This window comes from Balaenoptera acutorostrata, chromosome 7, assembly GCF_949987535.1.
Source record: "Balaenoptera acutorostrata chromosome 7, mBalAcu1.1, whole genome shotgun sequence".
NCBI lineage: Eukaryota > Metazoa > Chordata > Mammalia > Artiodactyla > Balaenopteridae > Balaenoptera > Balaenoptera acutorostrata.
This window is the reverse complement of record NC_080070.1, coordinates 108,476,440-108,502,694: the sequence shown is the minus strand read 5'-3', so window position 1 is coordinate 108,502,694 and position 26,255 is coordinate 108,476,440. Positions and strand designations below refer to the sequence as shown.

General features: G+C 51.9%; 1 protein-coding gene across 1 annotated transcript; it reads left to right on the top strand.

Moving 5' to 3' along the window:
- Nucleotides 1–510: 510 nt before the first annotated feature.
- Nucleotides 511–26,255, top strand: NPC1L1 (NPC1 like intracellular cholesterol transporter 1). The gene is made up of 19 exons (XM_007187709.2): nt 511–636; nt 1,631–3,156; nt 5,464–5,564; nt 5,914–6,086; nt 6,331–6,459; nt 6,878–7,060; nt 8,177–8,291; nt 8,421–8,548; nt 8,992–9,129; nt 9,407–9,496; nt 18,659–18,849; nt 19,013–19,137; nt 19,735–19,861; nt 20,026–20,081; nt 21,212–21,362; nt 21,572–21,803; nt 21,962–22,075; nt 22,153–22,315; nt 24,179–26,255. Exons 1-19 carry the CDS (start codon nt 583–585, stop codon nt 24,352–24,354), a joined length of 3,972 nt encoding a protein of 1,323 aa, XP_007187771.2. The 5' UTR covers nt 511–582; the 3' UTR covers nt 24,355–26,255.

Genomic DNA, 26,255 nt, shown 5'->3' with positions numbered 1-26,255 from the left:
CCCTCTGTTATCGGGTTGTTAATATTAATTAACAACAGTTGCTAAGGATGACAGTGCAAGGGTGTGTCCCAGCCAGAGCTGGCCTGGACTCAAGAGGGTGCTGGGGAGACTGGGGGGGTCTGAGGCTGGGGCTTGGGGGCGTGAATAGAGGTTCGGAGGGCCGGTGCCCAGGCCCAGCCACGTCTCCCACTTGTCCCTGGGCCTGGGACCTCCTGCAGCAGAGGCCGCTTGGGGAGCTCACAGCAGGTCTCGGCGCGCTCAGCCCTCTGGCCTTGGTCACTTTGGGAAGTGGGTGAAGGGGACACCCCTGGAGGCTCATCTGAGAGGGTGGAGCCAAAGGTGGGAGGGACAAGTGAGGTGGATCATTAACCAGCTGGAAGCCCCGGGAGGTGCAGGGCTCAGCCCCATTGGTCCCCAACTCAATCGGGTGACACTGTCCCGGGTAGGGAAGCTGCCTCGTAGGCCGTCCCCAGTTTTAGTATATGTACGGCCGCAGTGAGCTCTGTGTGTTGCCAGGAGCCAGCCCTTGGCTGTCCCCAAGTCCTGGCCTCACTTACCCTCTGACCCCTTCCCAGTGCCAGGATGGTGGAGGTCGGCCTGAAGGGCTGGCTGCTCTGGGCCCTGCTCCTGAAATTGGTGAGTCCCAGGCCCTATGTCCACTCCGGGCAGGGGGCTGCTTGGCAACAGTGAGAGAGGGCCTGGGGTCTGGGGAGGGGGCAGTTTCTAAACAGAAGAGGGATCCCAGGCTCCCCAGAGGAGGGGTGCAGGTCGAGGGTCCTGAGCTGCTCAAGTCTTCAGGTCGCAGGGTTAGATGGACACAAGCATTGAGCAGGGGGTAGCTGGGCTGGGTGTGACTGAATGCCTCCCATTCCTGGTCTGCTGTGGGTGTCCTGGCCTAAGACGGTTGGTGGAAGGTTAAGGGAGGATCCAGTCCCGGGGTGCTGATGGCATGGGTTCAAGGGGAGAATCACTTAATGAGGATTTAGCATCTAGGTTTGGGAGGAGGTCTTGCCTCTCAAGTTTCTTGCTCATTTGCACGCCTGGGAAGGTGGGTGAAGGCTTTCAGCCCCCAGCAGGTAAGGGCAGGGGAAGCTCTGCTCAGAATCTCCAAGAGGGGCCCTGGCTGCAGCTTGGGCACGGTGGCAGCTGACAGCAACGGCAATGGTGTCCCAGGTGCACAGGGCCTGCATCCACACGGCCCCTTGGAGCAGCCCTCCACCTGTCCAGGGGTCCTTGTTTCTCAGCAGGACCACACAGTGGCTTCCGGGGTCTCCTGGGTGACCCCGTTCTCCCAACTGTCCCCTTACCCTCCGGAGTGACCTTGCTAAAGGCAGATGTGCCAGGTCACCTCTCTCTTCAGTGACCCTGTCGCTCAGGGTGGAGGCCTGGCTCTTCCCATCCGCTCACCACCCTCAGACACCACTGGGAGCCTCACGTGCTGCTTCGGCACCCCACCTTCTCCAGCGCTCCCCCCGGAATCCCTGGCATCCTGGACCTGCCTGGCATCCACCCCTCACCCGCCCTGCTCTGCTTCCTTCTCCACGCCTGTCCTGGCTGCCCGCTGCCCCATCAGCTACCCGGAGGTGCTGGCCGGCGCTGGGGCTCGGGGTGACGCTGCCCTGTTCCACAGGCCCAGAGCGAGCTGTACACGCCCATACACCAGCCTGGATACTGCGCCTTCTACGACGAGTGCGGGAAGAACCCGGAGGTGTCTGGAAGCCTGGCTTCACTGACCAACGTGTCCTGCCTGGACAACACGCCTGCCCGCCACGTCACGGGTGACCACCTGGCCCTCCTACAGAGCATCTGTCCCCGCCTCTACACCGGCCCCAACACCACCTACGCCTGCTGCTCCCCCAAACAGCTGGTGGCCCTGGACATGAGCCTGGGGGTCACCAAGGCCCTCCTCGCCCGCTGCCCGGCCTGCTCTGACAACTTCGTGAGCCTGCATTGTCACAACACCTGCAGCTCCAACCAGAGCCTCTTCATCAACGTGACCCGGGTGGCCGGGAAGGGGGGCAGCCAGCCCCGGGCGGTGGTGGCCTATGAGGCCTTCTACCAGCGCAGCTTCGCCGAGTGGACCTACGACTCCTGCAGCCGCGTGCGCATCCCTGCGGCCGCCGCACTGGCCGTGGGCTCCATGTGCGGTGTCTACGGCTCTGCCCTCTGCAACGCCCAGCGCTGGCTCAATTTCCAGGGGGACACGGGGAACGGCCTGGCACCCCTGGACATCACCTTTCACCTGTGGGAGCCTAGCCAGGCCGAGGGGAGCGTGATGCAACTTCTGAACGATGAGGTCGTGCCCTGCAACCAGTCCCAGGGCTACGGCGCGTCGGCCTGCTCCTGCCAGGACTGCGCTGCTTCCTGCCCCGTCATCGCCCGGCCCCAGGCCCTGGACCCCACCTTCTACCTGGGCCGGATGGAAGGGAGCCTGGTCCTCATCCTCATCCTCTGCTCTCTCTTCGCCTTGCTCACCGCCTTCCTCCTGTGGCCCCGCCTGGCCAAGTGGTGCCAACGCAAGACGCCCAACCCCAAGGCGAGCATCGGCCTGGCCCACCGGCTCAGCCTCTCCACCCACACCGTCCTCAGCCAGTGCTTCCAGCGCTGGGGCACGTGGGTGGCCTCGTGGCCAGTGACCATCCTGGTGGTGTCTGCTGCTGTGGTGGTGCCCATGGCAGGGGGCCTGGCTTTTACAGAACTGACCACAGACCCCGTGGAGCTGTGGTCAGCCCCCAGCAGCCGAGCCCGAAGCGAGAAGGCATTCCACGACAAGTATTTTGGCCCCTTCTTCCGAACCAACCAGGTGTTCTTGACGGCACCGAACCGGCCCCGCTACAGGTATGACTCCCTGCTGCTGGGGCCCAAGAACTTCAGTGGGATCCTGTCCTCTGACCTGCTGCTGGAGGTGCTGGAGCTGCAGGAGAGGCTGCGGCACCTGCAGGTGTGGTCGCCGGAGGAGCAGCGTAACGTCTCCCTGCGGGACACCTGCTACGCCCCCCTCAACCCGCACAACGCCAGTCTCTCCGACTGCTGCGTCAACAGCCTCCTGCAATATTTCCAGAACAACCGCACGCACTTGCTGCTCACGGCCAACCAGACGCTGTCGGGGCAGACCTCCCAGGTAGACTGGAAGGACCACTTCCTCTACTGCGCCAAGTGAGTCCTCGAGGGCGTGGCTGCCGGGGTCGGCGTGGGCCCCCTGGAGCCCAGGCCAGGTGCACAGCCCAAACTCAGGGGCCCCGTGTGGCTCTGGGTCTCGGTCGCAGGGGTGGCGACGTGCCGCTTCTCTCCGTGCTCCCTCTCGGGCCCCCACGCCCTCAGTGGGGTGCGTGCTCACTGTAGCTGGTTTGCACCTGACCATCAGAGCCTCCACACGGTCTTTCTGCAGCGCTCCTGACATAGGGCTCATCCTTGCATGTTCTTGGTCTAAGGGTCGCAGAGCAATCTGAAGGCCCTGCTCGTGGGTGTGCTTCGTTATTTTCCTTTTTGCTTTTGTGCTGGGCCTGGATGCAGGCCAGCAGGGCCATGGGTAGCCTGTGAGGTGCCCCGGGCCAGGGCAGGGGCCGGGGCTGGTTTTAGGTCCTGCTCACCTGGGCCGGGTACCCTTGTGCAGGCTGCAGCTACACCCCCTCATGCTGTTTGGGCTTTTGTCCCCGGCTGTGTCCACTTTGCCGTGGTGCAAACAGGAGGCCAGTGAAAGCGTTGGGCCTTGGGACCAAGAGCGAAGGTCCGAGAGCTACCAAGCCTGGAGGGGAGCAGGTAGGTGGGCAGGCAGCCGCTGAGGCTCTCTGGGGTTGGAATGGGCAGAGGTCCTCAATCACCTGGTCTCAGGGTCCCTTCACACTCTGACAAAAGACCGAGGACTCCAGAGAGCTTGGGTTTGGATAGAGGTTATATCTGCTGACATTTACCACGTGAGAAAGTAAAACTGAGAAATTACAAAATATTTCTTAATTCTTTAAAAATAACAATAATAGGCCCATTACATGCTGTCACAAATAACATATTTTAATGAAAAATAATGGTATTTTCTGTACCAAAAATATCAGGAGTGATAAGAGTAGCATTGTTTTGCATCTTTGCAAATCTCTTTAGGGTCTTGCTTAGCAGAAGATGCTGGATCCTGGCATCTGGTTCTGTGTTTGGCCTGTTGGTTGAAGCTCAGTGAGAATTCTTGGCCACACACTCGTGTAGCCAGAGGAGGGAGGAGTGTTGTAATAGCCTTTCCAGAGAATTGTGGATTTTCTCTGATACGTCACCAAAGCTCAGCAAGTGATCTTTTCTTTCTTTTTTGCGTTGGGTCTTAGTTGCGGCATGTGGGCTTCTCTCTAGTTGAGGCGCGTGGGCTTAGTTGTCCATTGGCATGTGGGATCTTAGTTCCCTGACCAGGGATCAAACCCGCATCCCCTGCATTGGAAGGAGGATTCTTAACCACTGGACCACCAGGGAAGTCCCCAAGTGATCTTTTCTTAAATGTTAGCTGCAATAGGGAAACTAGAGCCATGTCAGTGAACTGTCTGTACGCCACAGACTCGAGATCGAAGAAGGGTAAAAATGGCAAACAGAATCTCAGTGTTATTATGGAAATAGTTTTGACCTTGCAGACCCCTGAAAGGGTCTCCAGGGCTCCCGAGGCCCCCACGCCACCCTGAGAATCTCTGGATTGGACGGGGGAGCCAGGGCTCCCACGCTTCAGGTGAGCCAAGTTTGGGCTGCTTCCCAGAGTCTGTGCTTCAGCCCCAGGGCTGGCCCTCAGAACAGGCAGGTCAGGGAGGAAGCTCTGACCCCAGGTTTCCAGTCCTCGAGTTGGCTTTACTTTGATTTTGGATGCTCACAACAATTCTTGGGTGGCCCGATTATCCCCATTTCAGAGACATGGAAACTGAGGCTCAGAGGGGTATGGTGAGCTGCTCAAGGTCACACAGCAACCAGCACTCCCAGCCAGCTGGTGACTGATGGACGCACTTGCTCACAATGAGTGCTTTGTCCATGCATGTGTCATGTGTTCGCAGAAAGGGCTCAGTGGAGGGCATGGAGACCTGCCCAAGGTTGCAGGGCTGGTACGCTGTCCAAGGAAAGAAGGAGTTCCCACTTCTGGGCCTGGAGGGTTCTGGGCTGGCGGGAGGAGGAGGCTGAGGGCAGCGTGAGGCCTGCGTGGCTCTGTTGGTGGTTAGGACCCGGGGGGCTTGTGTGCCAGACTCCGGCCCCCACCCCAGGGGAGCGTGTGTGACGCTCACCCACCTGCCGCATCTGGGAGGACATGATGGTGGAGCCGGGAGGGTGAGACTGGGGTGAGGGCAGAGAGAGCTTGAGGCCCCGCTCAGGGAGCTCCAGTTCACTTTGGATTGGGCCCAGAAATGTTCTGACCACAGGGTCAGGCGATGGTGCTGGGGGTCCGGGGTGGGGCACCCGGGCCACGGAGATGGGAGTGGGATCAGGAAAGGTGCGTTCCTCTCCCTCCAGCGCCCCCCTCACCTACAAAGATGGCACGGCCCTTGCCCTGAGCTGCATGGCTGACTACGGGGCGCCCATCTTCCCTTTCCTCGCCGTGGGGGGCTACAAAGGTAAGCTGGGTGGCCCCCGGGAGGCCAATGAGGGGACATACGGGGCAGGAGTCAAGGGCAGAAGGATGGGAGTGGCAAAGGGCTTCCTGCCGCCTGAGGGTGGCTGCAGACCTGCCCATCCTGCGTCCTTCCTCTGCCACCCCCTTCATCTTCTCCCAGCCCTGCTCAGATTCTCTCGTTCTGTGCCTGGGCCCATAGGCTTTGCCTTTGGCTGAGAGAGGGAAGTGGGGTGTAGTCATTCGACAATGACTTGGATGGGGAGGGGAGGGGGAGGGGAAACGGGTGAGGCTGGGGTCGGGGAGGAAAGCAGAGGTGTGGTTGGAGGGTAGCTGAGCATTTCTCCTTCCAGGGAAGGACTATTCTGAGGCGGAGGCCCTGATCCTGACCTTCTCCCTCAACAATTACCCTCCTGGGGACCCCCGGCTGGCCCAGGCTAAGCTCTGGGAGGAGGCCTTCTTGGAGGAGATGCGAGCCTTCCAGCGTCGGACGGCTGGTGTGTTCCAGGTCGCATTCATGGCGGAGGTAGGCGCTGCAGGGTCCCCTGGCTTTGGGGAGGACAGTTCAAGTGGCTCTGGGTGGGGTCCTGTGTCCCCATCATGTCCTCACCCCTCCTGAGTGACCTATAGCTAGCGTCTGCCTGCCCAGGATGATGGGGTGATGCGACAGCTGTTCTCGCAGCCTTGCCGGGGCTCACAGTGGCTCATGCACACAGTGCCCGCTGGCCAAGCCCTTGGGTCAGTGGGGCTGGTCGGGTGTGTGTCCACAGCGCTCCCTGGAGGATGAGATCAACAGCACAACAGCCGAGGACCTGCCCATCTTCGCTGTCAGCTACCTCGTCATCTTCTTGTACATCTCCCTGGCCCTGGGCAGCTACTCCAGCTGGCGCCGAGTACTGGTGAGAAGTGAGGGGAGCAGCGAGGGTGGGATGGCCCATCAGGGTGCTTAGAACCTTTCCAACCTGCTTTCCAGAGCACTTCAAAACGGCAGAGTGGACACACCCAGAGTGGCTCCCCCAAAGGGTGATGCTTCTTGAAGTGTTCTGTTTCAAAAGGCCGTGCGAGTTTTCATTCTGCTCCCTGACAATACCCCACCCCCAACTTGTGCAAATGCAAAGCTCATATTTACATTGTCTTACGATGCATGCTTGAGGAAGAAGTGGCAGGCTCACAGGGCCCGCCCTTGGGAGGACGGCTCTGCAGAGCGGCCAAAACGCAGAAGCATGGAGCAAGCCTGCCCTCTGCCCTCCTCTAACTCAGGTTGGGGGCACGTCGGGCAGCCCTGCAGCCAGGAGGCTGAGCCTGATCCCATTGCAGGTGGACTCCAAGGCCACGCTGGGCCTGGGCGGGGTGGCTGTGGTGCTGGGCGCAGTCATGGCTTCCATGGGCTTCTTCTCCTACCTGGGTGTCCCCTCCTCACTGGTGATCCTTCAAGTGGTGCCCTTCCTGGTGCTCGCCGTGGGGGCCGACAACATCTTCATCTTCGTTCTCGAGTACCAGGTAAGGGGGCAGGAGTTCTGCATACCCCCAACTGCCCCTACATGCCCACGTGCAGCCCTGCATGGGTTTGCTGGGCTTCTTACTGCCTCTTCCTAAGTGCTGATGTCCACGTGTACAATTCCTGTAGAAAACAGTGCTTTGCGTTTATTTATCTTTCACATAAATGTATTCATACCATTTGTGTCACCTGAACTTGCTCTCTGTCAGCCCCACATACTGTCTGGTAAGAGTGTCACACAGCACAGCCCAAGCTCATACTGATCACTGCATGACAGGCCAATAAATCGAGAGATGAGGTGTTGAGGCAAGGAATAGTGACTTTATTCGGAAAGCCAGCTTACTGAGAAGGTGGTGGACTACTGTCCCAAAGAACCATCTTACCCAAGTTAGAATTTAGGCTTCTTTTATACTGAAAGGGGAGGGGGTGTGGCTGGTTGTTACAAACTTTTTGATGTCAGGAATCCTTTGTTCTTGCAGCTGTCCACATAGGTCTGCTCACAATGTTCCTATAAACCTCCAACAAGACAAATGTTAGACTCTGCTTTGCAACTTTTTTATCTCTGTGTGAATGGAAAAGTGTTACATCTTTAAAGGTCAGAGCCTTGAGAATGGGCCATCATGTATATTTCAGGCCATAAGCAACATTCCTTAACAAAAGATCCAGAGCCAGCATGACTAAGCACAGGCAACAGAGCACAAAGGTTAGAGATCCAATATGGAGTCGGGTTTGTTCTTCTCTGTTCCACATACAGCCACCTCTGTCTTTGTGCTACTAGGTAGCATTCCATGGAAGGACAAGTCAGGGTCCATTTAGCCTCTCCTGTTAGTGAACATTTAGGGTTCCATGATGGGTCAGAGCAAGGATGCCACGGGCATCCCCAGACGTGCCAAGCATTTCTCTGGGCCAGACCCTGAGAAGTGGAAGATGTGGCCGAGCACAGTGTCGGCAGGGTCTGCTCGTACTGGGGAGGGAGGAGCCGTTTCCTCAGGCCTGGCTGGGTCTCCAGGCGACGGTCGTGCCTGGGGGAGCGGGTGGCACGTGCCAGCTCCCTGCTGGCCTGCGAGGGACAGAGCCCTTGGCCGGATCTTGACCGTGTCCCTGCCGTCCCCACACAGAGACTGCCACGGAGGCCTGGGGAGGGACGGGAGGCCCACATCGGCCGAGCCCTGGGCAGAGTGGCCCCCAGCATGCTGCTCTGCAGCCTCTCCGAGGCCATCTGCTTCTTCCTAGGTGAGCCGGGACAGCCCCTCCCCACCAGGTACTGGGAGTTCTTGGAGGCTGGCAGCCTCCTTTCCCTTTGTACCCATCTGAGCAGGTGCCAGGCCCTGAGATTCACCCCTGGTCCCCTCCCCCCACCAGGAGCTCTGACCCCCATGCCAGCTGTGCGGACCTTTGCCCTGACCTCCGGCTTTGCGGTGCTTCTCGACTTCCTGCTGCAGATGTCGGCCTTCGTGGCCCTGCTCTCCCTTGACAGCAGGAGGCAGGAGGTAGGGGAGGTGGAGAGACCAAGGGACCCCCATCTTGGCTGGGGCTGGGGTGGCTTTACTTTGTAGAAGTAAAGGCTCAGCGTGTGGGATTGAGCGCGGCAACAGAGTGCTGGAATGTTTGGGCCACGTAGTCCCCAGTGTCCCAAAGTAACTTCGTTTTGGTAATTTGGAGGAATGTGATCAAACCTCCTGAAGTACACGAGGTCATGACAAAATATAAATGAGAGACTGACAGGGAGGGAGTTCCTGTTTCCGTGATGGTGCCAAATTCAAAGGTGTTCTATCAAGGTAGAAGATAGAGATAAAGGCAACGCACAGTGGCGTGTCCCCACGGGGCGGTGCTGGCACAGGCCACCTGCGGAAGGTGGCTCTCCCGCCCCATGGGAGGGAGGTGGTCCCCGGGGTCTGTTTGGGGGACACCTTGAGTGCCTGCCTCCTTCCAGGCCTCCCGGCTGGACGTCTGCTGCTGCAAGAGCGCCCGGGAGCTGCCCCCGCCTAGCCAGGACGAGGGGCTACTGCTCCGATGCTTCCGCAAGTTCTACGTCCCGTTCCTGCTGCACCGGTTCACCCGTGTGGTTGTGGTGAGTGGGGACGGAGGGGAAGCTGGGGGGGCCTCGCACCACCCGGGGACAGGGGCCCTGGTAGTGCCCGGGGCGGCGGGGTCTGCTCAGCCTTGACCCTCGCCTCGCCCCTCATCTTTGGTGGGGTGTCCAGCTTGCCCAGGTCCAGGAGCTGAAGCAAGAGGGAGGCTGAGATTCAAGTCTGCCCAACTCCAGAATGTTCCCCACGAGACCCCGCCCAGCCCCAGCCTGGGGAGCTGCTGGGCGGGAGGCCTTCACACGGTGCTTCCCTCCCCAGCTGCTGCTCTTCCTGGCCACGTTTGGGGCAAGTCTCTATCTCATGTGCTACGTCAAAGTGGGGCTGGACCAGGAGCTGGCCCTGCCCAAGGTGAGCGGGCCCTGGGGCCAACGGTGGGTGTCCTCCCTCCCCTGCCCTCGGTCCCCAGGGACGTGAGGAGGGTCAGCAGCACACAGCGGGTGGGGCGGCATGGAGCAGGGGCGTGGTAGGAGTGCGGGACCGCTCACCACGTGGAGCTGGGAAGAGAAGCCACATCACGTACGGAAAGCGCAGGAGCTCAGCGCCAGCCCCAGGCCACGAGAGGGAGACGACCAGGCACCCGAGGGGCTGGCCGTGGGAGCCGATCGAGATGACTGTCAGGGCAGGATTGCGGAGCACCTGCCTTCTGCTGGGCACTCCACGTCCTCAGGCCTGGGCCCCGCAGCAGCCCATGTCACTGTACTGTCCTCTGAAAGACAGTGAGGGTCGGGGGCTCTGTGGAAGGAAAGACCGCTGTGGCTTGAGGGTCCTGGGCAGAGGAGCGATCGAGGGGCGTCTGAGCATGAGTGGGATTTGCAGAGGAAGGCAGCGAGGGTGACGGCACGGACCCGTGGGAGGCTGGGGCGCATCCAGGTGCATTTCCTGGGTGTGGGAGTGACTGGGTGTGGGGAGGGGTGGGGGTAGAGCCCGAGAGCTGGAGGCCGGGGGTCGGGGGTGGGGAAGGGTGCTGACTGCCAGGCTGGGGCCAGCAAGCACACGTCGGAGAGGCTCGTCTGGATGTGCAACCAGAGGTGGTGTGGGCTGGTGGCTGGGGGAGAGCAAGTCTGCGTGCCCGCTCTCCGGGGGAGAGAGAGCATCATGAGGGCTCGGACATCCAGGGCCACCCTGGGCGGGGTGATGGGAGTCCGGGTGCCGGCAGGAGCCCTGGGATCAGTAGTCTGGGTAGCCATCTGCAGGTGGTGCTGGCCTTGGAAGCAAGATGAGGTGGGAGGAGAGCCGACAGCCAGGACGGCACCTTCGAGCCACCATAGGGAGCCAGAGGAGGCAGCAAAGCCAGCAAGGGTCCAGAATGACCCTGCCACCCCTGGTGGCCCTGGGGGCTGCTCACAGGGCTGAAGAGCTGCTCACAGCTCCCCAGTGCCCTCAGGACAGGTATCAGGGGCCTGGTGGGCCAAGCCAATGAGCGAGAAGGAAGGTGGTGATGGGCTGCAAGACCCAGCTGAGGTTTTGTTTATGCCCTTGGTTTATTTTTCTTTGGGGGAGATTTGTTTGTTTCTTATGACGTTATAAAACTTATTTCTTTCAATTTTTTTTTCCTGGTAAAATATACGTAACATGAAATTTGCCATTTTAACCATTTTTAAGTGGCGTTAAGTACGTTCACATTGTTGTGCAACACTCACCACCATCCATCTCCATGGCTCTTTCATCCTGCAGAACTGAGACTCTGTCCCTATTAAACACTGACTCCCCATCCCCCCCCCGCAGCCCCTGGCACCCACCATCCTACCTTCTGTCTCTGAAGTTGACTACTCTAGGTACCTCATGCAAGTGGAATCATATGTTATTTGTCCTTTTGTGATGGGCTTAGTTCACTTAGCATAATGTCCTCAGGGTTCAGCTATGTTGTAACATGTGTTAGAATTTTCTTCCTTTTTAAGGCTGAAGAATATTCATATGTATACGAATGCATGTACCTCACAGTTTCCTTAACCATTTTTCTGTTGATGGGCATGGGTTGCTTCCATGTTTTAGCTATTGTGAAATAATGCTGCTATGAACATGGGTTTACAAATATCTCTTTGAGACCCTGCTGTCAATTTTTTTGGGTATATACCCAGAAGTGGAATTGCTAAATCATATGGCAATTCTATTTTTTAATTTTTTGAGGAACCTCCATACTGTTTTCCATAGCAGCAGCTGTACCATTTTACATTCCTACCAACAACGCACAGGGTTCCAATTTCTCCACATCCTCACTGACACTTGTTTTCTGGGTTTTTTTGGTCTGTTTGTTTCTTTTTTGATAATAGCCATCCTAATGGGTGTGAGGTGGTATCTCACTGTGGTTTTGATTTGCATTTCCCTAACAATTAGTGATGTTAAGCATGTACTTATTGGCCATTTGTATAGCTCCTTTGGAGAAATGTCTATTTTTGAATTGGGTTGGATTTTGTTGTTGAGTTCTAAGAGTTCTCTAGATATCCTGGATAATGAATCCCTTATCAGATATGTGATTTGTGAATATTTCCTTCATTTCTCTTGGTTGCCTTTTTACTCTATTGGTAGTGTACTTTGATGCACCAAAGTTTTTAATTTTCATAAAGTCTAATTTGTCTATTTTTCTGTCCGTTAACTGTGCCTTTAGTGTCATATTCAAGAATAAATCTTTGCCAGGAGTTCCCTAATGGTCTAGTGGTTAGGACTCTGGGCTTTTGCTGCCAGGGCCCGGGTTCAGTCCCTGGTTGGGGAACTGAGATCCCGCAAGCCTTGTGGCATGGCCAAAACAAACAAACAAACAAAACAACAAAAAATAAATCATTGCCAAATCCAATGTATTGACGTTTTCCCCCTATGTTTTATTCTAAGAGTTTTGTAGTTTTAACTCATAAATTTAGATCCATTTTGGGTTGATTTTTATATATATTTGTGTATATTTTTGAAGGTCCAACTTCATTCTTTTGCATGTAGATATCCAGTTTCCCCAGCACCATTTGTTGGTGGGAATGGTCTTGGCTCCCTTGTCAAAAATCATTTGACCATATATGTGAGGGTTTAATTCTAGGCTTTCTGTTCTATTCCATTGGTCTATGTGTCTGTCTTTGTGCCAGTACCACACTGTGTGTTTTTTTTTTTTTTTAATTTTTTAATTTTTATTTTATTTTTGGCTGTGTTGGGTCTTCATTGCTGCGCACTGGCTTTCTCTAATTGCGGTGAGTGGGGGCTACTCTTTGTTGCAGTGTGCAGGCCTCTCATTGTGGTGGCTTCTCTTATTGTGGAGCATGGGCTCTAGGGTGTGCAGGCTTCAGTAGTTGTGGCACGTGGGCTCAGTAGTTGTGGCTCGCGGGCTCTAGAGCGCAGTCTCAGTAGTTGTGGCGCACGGGCTTAGTTGCTCCGTGGCATGTGGGATCTCCTGGACCAGGGCTCGAACCCGTGTCCCCTGCGTTGGCAGGCGGATTCGTAACCACTGCGCCACCAGGGAAGGCCACACACTGTTTTGATTATTGTATCTTTGTGGTAAATTTTGAAATCAGGAAATATGAGTCATTCAACTTTGTTCTTCTTTGTCAAGATTGTTTAATTATTTGGGGTCCCTTGAGATTCCAGTATGAACTTTAGGATGGATTTTTCTATTTATGCAAAAAAATCATTGGGATTTTTTTTTTAAAAGGATCACTCTGGCTGCTGCTGTGTTTAGTTATTTATTTTTTAATTAATTAATTTATTTATTTATTTTTGGCTGTGTTGGGTCTTCGTTTCTGTGCGAGGGCTTTCTCTAGTTGCGGCAAGCGGGGGCCACTCTTCATCGCGGTGCATGGGCCTCTCACTATCGTGGCCTCTCTTGTTGGGAGCACAGGCTCCAGACACGCAGGCTCAGTAGTTGTGGCTCACGGGCCTAGTTGCTCTGCGGCATGTGGGATCTTCCCAGACCAGGGCTCGAACCCGTGTCCCCTGCATTGGCAGGCAGATTCTCAACCACTGCGCCACCAGGGAAGCCCAATCATTGGGATTTTGATAGGGATTTCATTGAATCTACAGATTGCTTTGGGTACTATTGACATCTTAACAATATTAAGTCTTCCAGCTCATGAATATTGGATGTCTTTCAATTTCTGTCTTCTTTAATTTCTTTCAGCAATGTTTTGTAGTTTTCAGTGTATAAGTCTTTCACCTCCTCGGTGAAGTAAATTCCTAAGTATTTTATGGTGCTATAGTAAATGGAATTGTTTTCTTAATTTCCTTTTTGGATTACTCATTGCTCATGTATAGAAATACAACTGATTTTTGTGTGTTAATTTTGTAACCTACAACTTTGCTGAATTAGTTCTAACAGTTTTTTTTGGTGGATCTTTAGAGTTTTATATATGTATATAAGATCATGTATTTTATGAACAGAGATAATTTTACTTGCTTTCCAGTTTAGATGTCTTTAATTTCTTTTCCTTGCCTAACTGCTCTGACTACCACTTCCAGTATTATGTTGAATAGAAGTGGTGAAAGCAGGCATCCTTATCTTGTTCTCAATCTTAGAGGAAATTCTTTCAGTCTTTCACCACTGAGTATGATATTAGCTGTGGGATTTTCATATCTATGGCTTTTATCATGTTGAGGAACTTTGCTGTACTCCTGCTTTTCTGAGGTTTTTTTTTCGTAAAAGGATGTGGAATTCTTTTTTTTTCTGGCCACGCTGCATGGCTTGCAGGATCTTAGTTCCCCAACCAGGGATCGAACACGGGCCACAGCAGTGAAAGCGCTGAGTCCTAACCACTGGACCGCCAGGGAATTCCTAGGACGTGGGATTTTGCCAAAAGTGTTTTCTGCATCGGTTGAGATGATCATGTGATTTTCTCTTCATTCTATTAATGTGGTGTATTACATTGACTGATTTTCATGTGTTGAACCACTCTTGAATTCTGAGATAAATCCCACTTGGTCACAGTGTATAACCCTTTTAAAATATTGTTGAACTCAATTTGCTAGTATTTTGTTGAGGATTTTTTTCATCAATATTCATAAGGGATATTTGTAGTCTTTCTTTTCATGTAGTGTCTTTGTCTGGCTTTGGTATTAGGGCAATGCTGGCCTTATAGAATGAGCTAGAAGTGTTTCCTCCTCTTCAATTATTTGGAAGAGTTTGAGGAGTATTGGTGTTAATCCTTCTTAAAATGTTTGGTAGAATTCACCAGTGAAGTCATCAGGTACAGGGCTTTTCTATGTTGAGTTGATTTTTGAAAATGGATTCAATCTCCTTACTAGTTATGGGTCTATTCAGATTTTCTATTTCTTCTTTTCACAGTGTTGGTAGGCTCTGTGTTTCTCGGAATTTGTCCATTTCATCTAGGGTTATCCAATTTGTTTGCATACAAGTGGTCATAGTACTTACTTAAAATTCCTTTTATTTCTGTAGAATCAGTAGTTGTGTCCCCACTTTCAATTCAGATTTAGTAATTTGAGTCTTTTCTTTTTTTCTTAGTTGACATAAGTAAATCTTTGTTGATTTTGTTAAACTTTTTGAAGAACCAATTCTTGGTTTCATTGATTTTCTATATCGTTTTTCTATTCTCTATTTTATTTATCTCTGCTCCAATCTTTATTATTTCTTTTGTCTTGGTAGCTTTGTGTTTAGTTAGGTTTTTTTCTCTGGTTCTGTAAGTTGTGTAGTTAGGATGATGACTTGAGATCTTTCTTCTTTTTTATTGTGAACATTTATAGCTATAAATTTCCTCCTTAGCACTGCTTTCACTGCATCCCATAAGTGTTGGCATGTTGTGTTTTCATTTTCATTCATCTGTAAATTTCTAATTTCCTTTCTGATTTGTTCTTTGACCCACTGGTTGTTTAAGAGTGTGATGTTTAATTTCTACAAGTTTGTGATTTTTTCAGTTTTCTTTCTGTTACTGATTTCTAACTTCATGTAGTCGTGGTCAGAGAATATACATAATATGATAACTATCTTTTTAAATGTTGAGATCTAATATGTGGCCAAACACATGGCTTATCCTGGAGAATGTTCCATGTGTATTTGAGAGGAATATGTACTTTGTTGTTGTTGGGCAGAGTTTCTGTATATGTCTGTTAGATTTAGTTGGTTTATTGTGTTGTTTGAGTCCTCTATTTCCTTAATTATCTTCTGTCTGTGTGTCCTACCATTATTGACACTGGAGTATTGAACTCTCCTACTATTATTGTAGAACTTTCTCTTTCTCCCTTCAATTCTATTAAGTTTTGCTTCATAGATTTTGACGGTCATTCATTAGGTGTGTAACTGTTTATACACACTCTTGCTTTATGGAATCTTTTATTAATATATAATGTTCTTCTTTGTCTTTTGTAACCTTTTTGATTTAAAGTCTATTTTACCTGGTAGTAGGATAGCCACCTCTCTTTTGGCTACTATTTGTATGGAATATCTTTTTCTATACTTTCACTTTCAACCTGTGGGCATCTTTGGATATCAAGTGAGTCTCTTATAGACATCATGTAGTCGGATCATGTTTTTCTTATCCATTCTGTTAACCTCTGACTTCTTTTTGGAGAGAGTGGTCTATTTACATGTAAAGTAATTACTGATAAGGAAAGACTTAACTTATGTCATTGTGCTATTTGTTTTCTATATACCTTATAGCTTTTTTGTCTCTCATTTCCTGCATTACTATCTTCTTTTTGTTTAGTTGATAGTGAAATGTTTAAATTCCTTTCCCATTTCCTTTTGTGTATATTCCATGGCTATTTTCTTTGTGGTTACCAGGGAGATTACATTAAATATCCTAAAATTTGTTGAATTTATCCTAGTTTAACATGAATTACATAGAAAAAATCTGCTCCTATACAGCTCCTTTCCATTTCCTTTCAGTCATTGCTATCACAAAATTACATCTTTATGCACTGTGTATCCAAAAACGCAGACTAATAATTTTTTATGTATTAGTCTCTTAAGTTATGTAGAAATAAAAAAATGGAGTTACAAACCAAAGTTACAATAAAACTAGCTTTTGTATTTTTCTATGTATTTACCTTTACCAGTGATCTTTATTTCTTTATATGGCTTTGAGTTATACTCTAGCATCCTTTCATTTCAACTTGAAGGACTCCTTTTAGTGCCTCTTGCAGGACAGGTCTTGTGGCAACAAACTCCTTCTGCACTTGTTTATCTGGTAGTGCCTTAATTTTCCCTTCATTTCTGAAGTACAGTTTTGCCAGAAGTAGGATTCTTGGTTGACAGTTTTTTCCCCTTAAGTACTTTGAGTATACAAACCCACCACCTTCTGGCCTTCAAGTTTTCTAATAAGAACTGTGCTTATAATCTTATTGGGGATCCTTTGTATATGATAAGCTTCTTCTCTTTTGTTGCTTTCAAAATTCACTTTTTGTCTTTATCTTTCGACAGTTGAATTGTAATGTGCCTTGGTGTGGGTCTCTTTGAGTTTATCCTACTTGGAGTTTGTTAAGCTTCTTGGATGTTTATATTCATATCTTTTATCAGATTTATGAAATTTTGGCTGTTATTTCTTCAAATAATCTTTCTTCCTCTCTCTTCTCTTTCTGGGATTCCCATGATGCGTATGTTGGTCTGCTTGATGATGTACCACAGGTTCATTTTTCTTTATTCTTTTTTCTTTCTCTTCTTCACTTGATAACTTCAATTGTCCTATCTTCATGTTTGGTAATTCTTCTTCTGACTGCTCAAATATGCTTTTGAATCCCTATAGTGAGTTGTTTATTTAGTTATTGTACTTTTCAGCTCCAGAATTTCTTTTTGGTTCTCTTTTATGTTTTCTCTTTATTGATCATTCCATTTTGTTCATACATTGTTTTCTTGACTTTGTCCATATGTTATTTTAGCTCTTTGAGCATCTCTAAGATAGTTGTTTTAAAGTCTCTGTCTAATAAATCCATTGTCTGGTCTTTCTCAGGGATGGTGTCTGTTGATTAATTTTTGTTCCCAGGTATGGGCCATATCTTTCTGAGTCTTTGTATGTTTTATGATTTTCGTTGTTGTTGTTGTTGAAAAATGGACATTTGAGAGTCTGCAGTAACTCTAGAGATCAGATTCTCTTCCTTCCCCAGGGTTTGCTTATTTATTTATTTTTATAAATTTATTTGTTTTTATTTTTGGCTGTGTTGGGTCTTCGTTGCTGTGCGTGGGCTTTATCTAGTTGCAGTGAGCAGGGGCTACTCTTCATTGCAGTGCGCGGGCTTCTCATTGTCATGGCTTCTCTTGTTGCAGAACACGGGCTGTAGGTGCATGGGCTTCAGTAGTTGTGGCACGCGGGCTCTAGAGTGCAGGCTCAGTAGTTGTGGCACATGGGCTTAGTTGCTCCGTGGCATGTGGGATCCTCCCGGGCCAGGGATTGAACCCATGTCCCTTGCATTGGCAGGCGGATTCTCCACCACTGTGCCACCAGGGAAGCCCTATTTATTTATTTTTAAAAACTTAATTGTTACTGATGTCTCTGTCCTGGAGATCAGCCTGAGATGTAAAGTTAAAGTCTTTACAGGTCTTTTCTGAGCCTTCACCTTTCCCTGGGCATGTGCAGTGACTGTTTAAATTCCCCTGTATTTGTGGTTGATTTTGAGTGTCATGTTTCTTAAAGGTCTCACTCTCCAAAGGAGAAAAGGGAGATATGAAGGGGAAAAACAATAAATCAAGCACTTGCTCTTTAAATATCTTGGAAGTAACTTCAGCTTGAGGTGAAGGTTTTAAGGGTGCCTGACTCTGTGTCTGCTCTACGGATATCAGATGCAGCAATGAGTGATCAGAACACATATCCTTGATATTTAAGAGATGGGCCTTATAGCCTACCCTGGATCCTGCAAGCTGTGTGCAAACTGTTCCTGGAATGCATGCATGGCTGCCTGCTTCAGGCTGGGAGGACAAAGGATGAGTAGCCAGAACCATGCTAAGAACCATCCAAGCCTTTCTCTGGAATCTTCAAGCCCTCAATCGACCCCAGAATTCCAAAATAGTTACATCAGACAGATTCTGCCAGTGCAGTTGGAGTCTAGGTGGGGAGGTGGAATCCTAGTTCTTCCTATTCCAACATCATCCCTGATGTTACTTTGAGGTTTTATGTTATAGGAGAAGGGAACAGGCCATGCAGATGCCTGGCACATGGCCTTGAGGGTGTGCACATGGGTGTTTACAAGTGCGTGTCCGTGCAGTCTGTGGTCACAGGCCAGCTTGTTAGACTGTGGCTGTACCAAACTGGGGATGATAAGAAGGGGTAAAATTATGTGTATATGTTTGTGTGTGTGTCAGAGAGTGTGTTCATGCAGGCTGGCATGTGACGCTCTGTGCATGTACCTCCACGAGTGTGTTCTGTGCATGTACCTGTAATTATACCTGGATGTGTGTACCTTGGAGTGTGTACCTCTATGGGCACACCTCTGACCATGTACATCTGTAATGGAACCGTACGTGTGACTCTGTGAGCACGTATCTCTGTACCTCTGTGAGCATGCACCTCTGTGTGTGTACCTCTTGAGCATTTGCTGGAGCGAGGCTCTTGGGGTGTGTCTGGCCCTGGCCTCACTGACTGTCCTCTGTTCCAGGACTCGTACCTGCTCGACTATTTCCTCTTTCTGAACCGCTACTTTGAGGTGGGGGCCCCGGTCTACTTTGTAACCACTGGGGGCTACAACTTCTCCACTGAGGCAGGTTTGAATGCCATCTGCTCCAGCGCAGGCTGCAACAACTTCTCCTTAACCCAGAAGATCCAGTACGCCACAGAGTTCCCTGATGAGTGAGTGCCCCAGCCCACCCCTGTCTGTCCCCCTCCCCTGCCCTGCTGCCCACCTGCTGCCATGTGCCTGGGGAGGCCCAGAGTGAAGGTTGGACCGTAGGAAGGACCCGCCGCAGCCTGCTTGTGTGGTCCTGTCCCCTGACCTCCTCTCCCTGACCCTCAGGTCTTACCTGGCCATCCCTGCCTCCTCCTGGGTGGACGACTTCATTGATTGGCTGTCTTCATCTTCCTGCTGCCGCCTTTATGTCTTTGGCCCCAATAAAGATGATTTCTGCCCCTCGACTGTCAGTGAGTATGGGGCCTCTGGGGGCTCAGGGCCCACTACATCTTGGGGAAACTGAGGCTAGAAAAAGGAGAGGACTGGTGGAGGATCTCTTAGCCCCTCCCGCTCTTCGGCAGGGTCAGTTGGGGCGGGGGGGGGGGTCCCGTCTTGGAGCACGGGTGTGGGGGACTGCACCCGTGTGTGTGGACGCCCAGCTGGCCCACCAGGCAATCACCCCCTCAGGCCCCTGCTGAGTTGTGCCCACACCCGCCGGGCAGGCTGCTGCTCACACGCCGAGGGAGTCGAGTGAGAGCTGGGATCGGCACGTGGCCCTACCCCCGAGCAGCCGCGCTTGTAGGCGGAGTGGGGAGGCCCCGTGGTGGCTGTTTCTCTGCCCCAAACTTCTCTTCCTCACTTGCTCATAGGTACCAGCCATTTCCATAACTGACAGGGGAACTCCTCCCATAGTTAGAGACAATTGCAAATCTCTCCAGAAGTACCCATGCCTGCTGCGGCAGTGGCAGTGCGTGGGGATCGTGATGGGAATGGACCACAAGGCGGGCAGAGCGGGGGCTGCCTGGCCTTGGGGGTGCCACCACCTGGAGCCCCCGCTCTCTTCACAGACTCCCTGGCCTGCTTGAAGAACTGCATGAGACCCACAGCGGGGTCTGTCCGGCCATCAGTGGAGCAGTTCCACAAGTATCTTCCCTGGTTCCTGAACGATGAGCCCAACATCAAATGTCCCAAAGGGTAGGCCGGGGTGGGGCGTCCACCAGGGAGGACAGCTGTGTGGGCGCCCAAGGCGGGGGCAGAGAGGGGCAGGAGGCAGTGTGGGTTCTCTGGGAGTGGCCATAGGCCAGGCACACGGAGGGGGCCCGATCCTTGGCTAACCTGCTCTGGTCTTCTTCCTGCAGTGGCCTGGGAGCGTACAGCACCTCCGTGAATTTGGGCCCAGATGGCCAGGTCTTAGGTAAGCACGGCCTCGACTGGAGGGGAAGACCAGAGTCAGCTGCTCCAGGGGCCCGAGTCCCAGGGAACAGCTTCTCCATCTCGAGCCTCCTCTCCTTCCTCCTTCCCCTTATGGGGGACTTCTAACTGCCCTGGCCCTATCTTCAGAGGTCACGTTACCCAGCTCCACATCCTCATACTTTGCCCCATTTCTGCCCTGCTTCCTTCTCCCCACCCCCAAATCCAAGGTCAGTGTGACGTTCATGGACTTTTCAGTGGCTGATGCCGCACTCGGGAGCCACCCACATCCTTTTCTCTCAGGCACAAGTCACACCCAGATGTGGGCAGTGGGCAGCTGGTTAAATGAATGACTGTTGTACTTACCCAGTGGGTGCCCTGATGCACAGCTCTGTTAAGTCAGCTGTTTCCATTTTCCTGTCTCCCTTTCTGGTCCTTTCCTATAGGAATATGTACATTGGAAAAGTAATTAAATGAATTTTAAGAATCCAATGCATGTTTTGAAACCATACAGAGCAGCGTTTGGGTTCGTCTGGGAGATCTCTTCTTCTTTTTCTTTTTTTCTTAATTTAATTTTATTTTTGGCTGCGTTGGGTCTTCGTTGCTGTGCACGGGCTTTCTCTAGTTGTGGTGAGAGGGGGCTACTCTTCCTTGCGGTGCTTGGGCTTCTCATTGCAGTGGCTTCTTTTGTTGTGGAGCACAGGCTCTAGGCATGTGGGCTTCAGTAGCTGTGGTGTATGGACTCAGTAGTTGTGGCTCGCAGGCTCTAGAGTGCAGGCTCAGTAGTTGTGGCGCACGGGCTTAGCTGCTCTGCGGCATGTGGGATCTTCCTGGACCAGGGCTCGAACCCGTGTCCTCTGCATTGGCAGATGGATTCTTAACCACTGCACCACCAGGGAAGTCCTGGGAGATCTCTGTAAGCTCTATCCATCAGAGGCAGGGCTGGGACTTGAGTCTTGCACAGCAGTAGGACCAGCTGCAGAGTTTGCAGGACTGGGGCCAAACCAAAATGCAGGGCCCTTTGCTCAAAATGTATTAAGAATTCCCAAATGGTGGCGGCAGAGCCCTGAACCCAGCCGGGCGCTATCCCTTGGGGGTTCTGAGGGCGCCTGGCACAGGCTCTGACCTTTGCAGCCTCGCGGTTCATGGCCTACCACAAGCCGCTGAAGAACTCTCAGGATTACACGGAGGCTCTGCGGGCAGCTCGGGCGCTCGCAGCCAACATCACCGCCGACCTGCGGAAGGTGCCGGGCACCGACCCAGACTTCGAGGTCTTCCCTTACACGTGAGTCCCTGGGCACTGGGATGCAGGGAGGTGGGCCCGGGCGAGGGTGCTGGGCTGGTGAGGGCGGCTGCTGGGTGGGGATGGGCTCCAGCAGGGAGGCTCGGGCTGCACCTGGGCCCGGGCCCCCCAACACCCTCCCCAAGTTGCGCGCTCATCCTGAAGTGGGCGTGGGAAGCCACGGAGCAGTGACTGTGTTGTGCGACCCGCAGGATCACCAACGTGTTCTATGAGCAGTACCTGACCGTGATCCCTGAGGGGCTCTTCATGCTCGCCATCTGCCTGGTGCCCACCTTCGCCGTCTGCTGCTTCCTGCTGGGCATGGACGTCTGCTCCGGCCTCCTCAACCTGTTCTCCATCATCATGATCCTGGTGGACACTGTGGGCTTCATGACCCTGTGGGATATCAGCTACAATGCTGTGTCCCTCATCAACCTGGTGACGGTAACCTGCTGGCCGAAGGGTCGGGGCTCCAGGGCAGGAGGGGTGCTGGCCTCATAGGACGACCCCAGTTCTTTCTAGAGTCTAGGTGCTGCCCGCTGGTCTGGGTGGAGACCCCTGCCCCCGCCCTTTTGTGGCTGAAGCCTCCTCTCTCCCCACAGGCGGTGGGCATCTCTGTGGAGTTCGTGTCCCACATCACCCGCTCCTTTGCCATCAGCACCAAGCCCACGCGGCTTGAGAGGGCCAAGGAGGCCACCATCTCCATGGGCAGCGCGGTGAGTGGATGGGCTGCCTCACGTAGTCCTCGGCCGGCTGTCCCGTGCCCAGCCTGACGCCCACCTGTGACCCCCAGGTGTTCGCAGGAGTGGCCATGACCAACCTGCCTGGCATCCTCGTCCTGGGCCTGGCCAAGGCGCAGCTCATCCAGATCTTCTTCTTCCGTCTCAACCTCCTCATCACTGCGCTGGGCCTGCTGCATGGCCTGGTCTTCCTGCCGGTCATCCTCAGCTACGTGGGTGAGTGCCCAGGCTCCTCTGACGCTGCCAGGCCCCTCCCGCGTGACTCCAGGCCACAGGCAAAATGCCACGAACGCACACAGCCCTGCTTACCCGGGACAGTCACCGCCCAAATTGCGAGCACACAGTTCCTCCTGGTTTGGAAAAACTGCAGTTTTTCACTTAACATGTGAAAACATCTTTTTTCTTGGTCAGATGTGTGTTTCAAACACTTTCAGTAGCCGTATGGTTCTGTGCTGCGTGCTGTTGAACTTTTGATCATGACCTTCAGCAAGAAATATATTATCACACTGAGAGGTGATGTGTACAGGCACGGACACGGACAGGCAGAGTAGAACAAGCATTTCACAAAATAACACTGCCGGAGAAGCCTCGGATATTTTCTGTTCTAGTCTATCGTTGATTTTTTTAAAAAATGCTGGTGTTATCTGCGAAATTGATTTCATGACTCATTCATGGGTGACTACTTGCAGTCGAAAAACATATCCTCTCCTGTGGATCAGCCACAATCCATTTAACCAGCTCCCAGCTGCTGGACATGAGACTATTTCTGACTTTCCATGCTATTGCCAGTGCTGCGATGACCATCCTTGTGGCTGAACCTTTGACCTCATCCTCCAATATTTCCTGGAGAAAGTCCGGTCTGTGAATGTTGATTATTCATGCCAATGGTTAACGCCCTCCAGCAAGTTTTACCATTTAAACTCCTACCAGCAACACGTACATTTCTGTTTCCTCATTGTTGAGTACAGTCATATACACACCCCATCCCCCAAAAGAGATTTTTTTTTTTTTTTTGGTTGCACTGGGCGGCTTGTGGGACCTTCGTTCCCGACCAGGGATTGAACCCGTGCTCTCGGCAGTGAAAGCATGGAGTCCTGACCACTGGACCACCAGGGAATTCCACTGCCCCACCCCCACAGAGATTTAAACTGGGCCCGCAGGGCGAAGCATCCCCCCTCTTACAGTGGGCAAGCTGAAAGCAGTTCAATGCTGCACCATTCCCTGACATCCGGAATACTAATAATGGTAATTTTAGAGAAAACATTTACAGAAGGGTGTGTTTGTGCTCTAATATATGTGCACTAATCGTCTTATCACCTCTGGAGGTAGGTGATGTTTTCATCCTCATTTCACCGATGAGGAAACTGAGACTCCCACCCCAGTCACAGAGCTGGTCACATGCATTCTATCTGGAGGCCACACAGCTCCAGCGCCCCTACCCAAGGCACCAGCATCTTGTAGAAACTTCCTGACCCCCTTTGGAAGAGGAGAGTGTATTGGGGATGGTGGGTGGCGAGGAGGACAGCCCCAGGGGCCACCCAGTTGGGGAGCTACAGGTCCCACAGGTCGTGGCCACCCCTTGGGGATTCCGAGTGGCTGGGAGTGAGGAAGGAGCTCGCAGGTCCTGCCCCCTCAGAGTGGCCTGGGATCTTGACAGAGAGGTGAGTGGCAGGCGCAGAGGCCCCCGGGCCCCTCCCTGACCTGAGTCTGACAACACAGTGAGGAATGGCTTCTCTCGGCAAGGAGCGCTTGCACAGGGTGTCCAGGAAGAGAGGAGGGGGTGGCAGTCACAGGCCATGGGCGTCTGGGGGCTTCCCCTGCCAGATCCCCGGATGGCAGGGGTCTGCACTGGAAGGCAGGTGGGCAAGGGGCTGGGCGTGGATGGCGGCTGAAACGGCTACTGGCTTTTAGGCGTAGGGTGGAGTGAGGGCTGGGGTGAGGGGCAGCGGTGGAGGTGGAGGGCTTAGGGCTTAGCTCTCGATCTCCGGAACTTCCTTTTTAGGCCACAGCAAACGCCTGCGCCCCGCATCCAGCACGCCGCTTTCCTGACCGTGGTCCTCTGTATCTGTCCCTCTGCAGGGCCTGATGTCAACCCAGCTCTGGTGCAGCAGCAGCAGCAGGAGGAGGCGGTGGCTGCGGCCGAGGCGGCCTCCTGCTCAAAGCACCCTGCCCCGTCGAGCACGGCCAACAGTGTCTATGTCAACTACGGCTTTGAACATCCTGCCAAGAGCGAGGGTGGCCTGGGTAGCTCTTGACCTCACAATAGGCAGAAGTTCTGATGGAGCCGGAGCCCCTGTCCCAGCTCACCAGCCCTGACCTGAGGGGCCACAAGGGCTCCTCTGTGGGGGTCCCTTGACCCATCCTCCCCCTCAGGGCCTGGGAGCGGCTGTCCCCACAGGAGTGCCCACGACAGGTCACCCTCTGGCCATGAGATCTCACCCATAGGGACACACGATGTGATGGAGGTGGCACGCGATGGCGTGGGTGTGATCTGGTCCTGATCCATCTCTTGAATTTGACATGTGTCCTCCTCATGCAAGTTTTAAAACTTTAGTTCTGTGTATGTAAACATATAATATTATTTCACATTTAAAAGTTTTTCTTAATTGATATTACACTTGACCTATCCTTTTGCAATGAGGTTTTTTTTTTTCATGCAACACACATTTTTTTGATTTATTCATGTTGCTACATGGAGATCTAGTCCAATCATTTGAACTGCGACACAGCATTCCATTGTGTGAACGAACACGGTGTTTTTATCCATTCCCCAGCTAGTGGGCAATCACATTGTCCCCAATTATTTTTCTGCTATAAGTCCACAGTCACTTTTGTGGAATTCAGAACTCCCAAAGCTCTGAAAACCTACTGTGTTTGTCTCTTTTTCTCCTGTAAGTTTGGGACAAACTCATTTGGTGGCAAAAACCGATCAGACAAGATGTATCTATTTATACTCTATAAATAGGATACTTACACTGTTCAACCAACTTGTTGTGAATAGTCATATATTTCAGTGCATTAATGAGTTTGATTTCGTGTTGCTGCCCCAGATCCTCCTGGGGTCTAATATCTAATGTGCTGTAAGCATCAAATTACCTTTCTAAAAAATGTTCTAAATTCTGAAATGCAGCTCACCTATGGGATTTCAGGTATGGAACCATGGACCTGTGGGATAAGCACGTGCTTACACGTCTCCTGTCTATGTGTGGGGAGCTACCATCGCTGTAGCACTGAATGGGATACAGGCAAATGCCTCCCAGAGAGGCTGCCCTATTCACAGCAGCAGTGGATGAGGGTGCCTCTCTCCCTGCACCAGTACCAACACAACGCTCCACTTACTTTTGGGAGGCAGGGGGGTAGGATTATGGATGATTATCCCTTTTTTAAAAACACTTTTTTAAAAGAAGGCTTTTAAATTTTAGAATAGTTTTGCAGAAAAATTACAAAGATAGTACAGAGAGTTTCTGTATGCCTTCCACCCAGTTTACCCTGCTAACATATCACATTAGTATGATACACTTGTCAGTGTACAATTAATGAACCAGTACTGATAATTACTACTAACTAAAGTCCATACTTTGTTTAGATTTCCATAGCTTTTATCTAGTGTCCATTTTCTGTGCCAGGATCCCATCCAGGACACCACATAATACTCGGATGTTATGTCTACTTAGGCTCCTCTGGGCTGTGACAGTTTGTCAGACTCTCCTTTTCTTTGTTTTTGATGACCTGGACAGTGGAAGACTGGTCTGGCATTTTATAGAATGTCCTTCGAATGGGGTTTGTCTGGTGTTTCTCCTGATTAGACTAGGGTGATGGGCTTTTGGGAGGGAGACCACAGAGGCAGAGCGCCGTTCTCAGCATATGGTGCCAAGGGTGCCTGCAGTCGCCACCACTCAGCGCTGTGATGCTAGCTCTGACCGCCTGGCTGAGGTTGCGTCGGCCAGGCGTCTTCCCTGTACAGTTATCTTGCACCTGTTTCCGTGCTGTACTGTTTGGACGGAAGTCGTTAGGCACAGCCCACACTTAAGGAGGGGGGAGTTATGTTCCACCTCCTGGCGGGTGGGGTGTTCACATAAATTATTTGGAACTCTTCTGAACAGGAAAATTGTCTATTCCCCTCCATTTATTTATTTATTCGGTATGATATCTATAT

What these genes read in the sequence shown, in the direction of transcription:
- NPC1L1 (XM_007187709.2), top strand. Translation starts at nt 583, where the DNA reads ATGGTGGAGGTCGGCCTGAAGGGCTGGCTGCTCTGGGCCCTGCTCCTG. An exon ending in GGGCCCTGCTCCTGAAATTG is followed by an intron (nt 637 to 1,630) that starts GTGAGTCCCAGG and finishes CCTGTTCCACAG; the next exon opens with GCCCAGAGCGAGCTGTACAC. An exon ending in CCCAGATGGCCAGGTCTTAG is followed by an intron (nt 20,082 to 21,211) that starts GTAAGCACGGCC and finishes TGACCTTTGCAG; the next exon opens with CCTCGCGGTTCATGGCCTAC.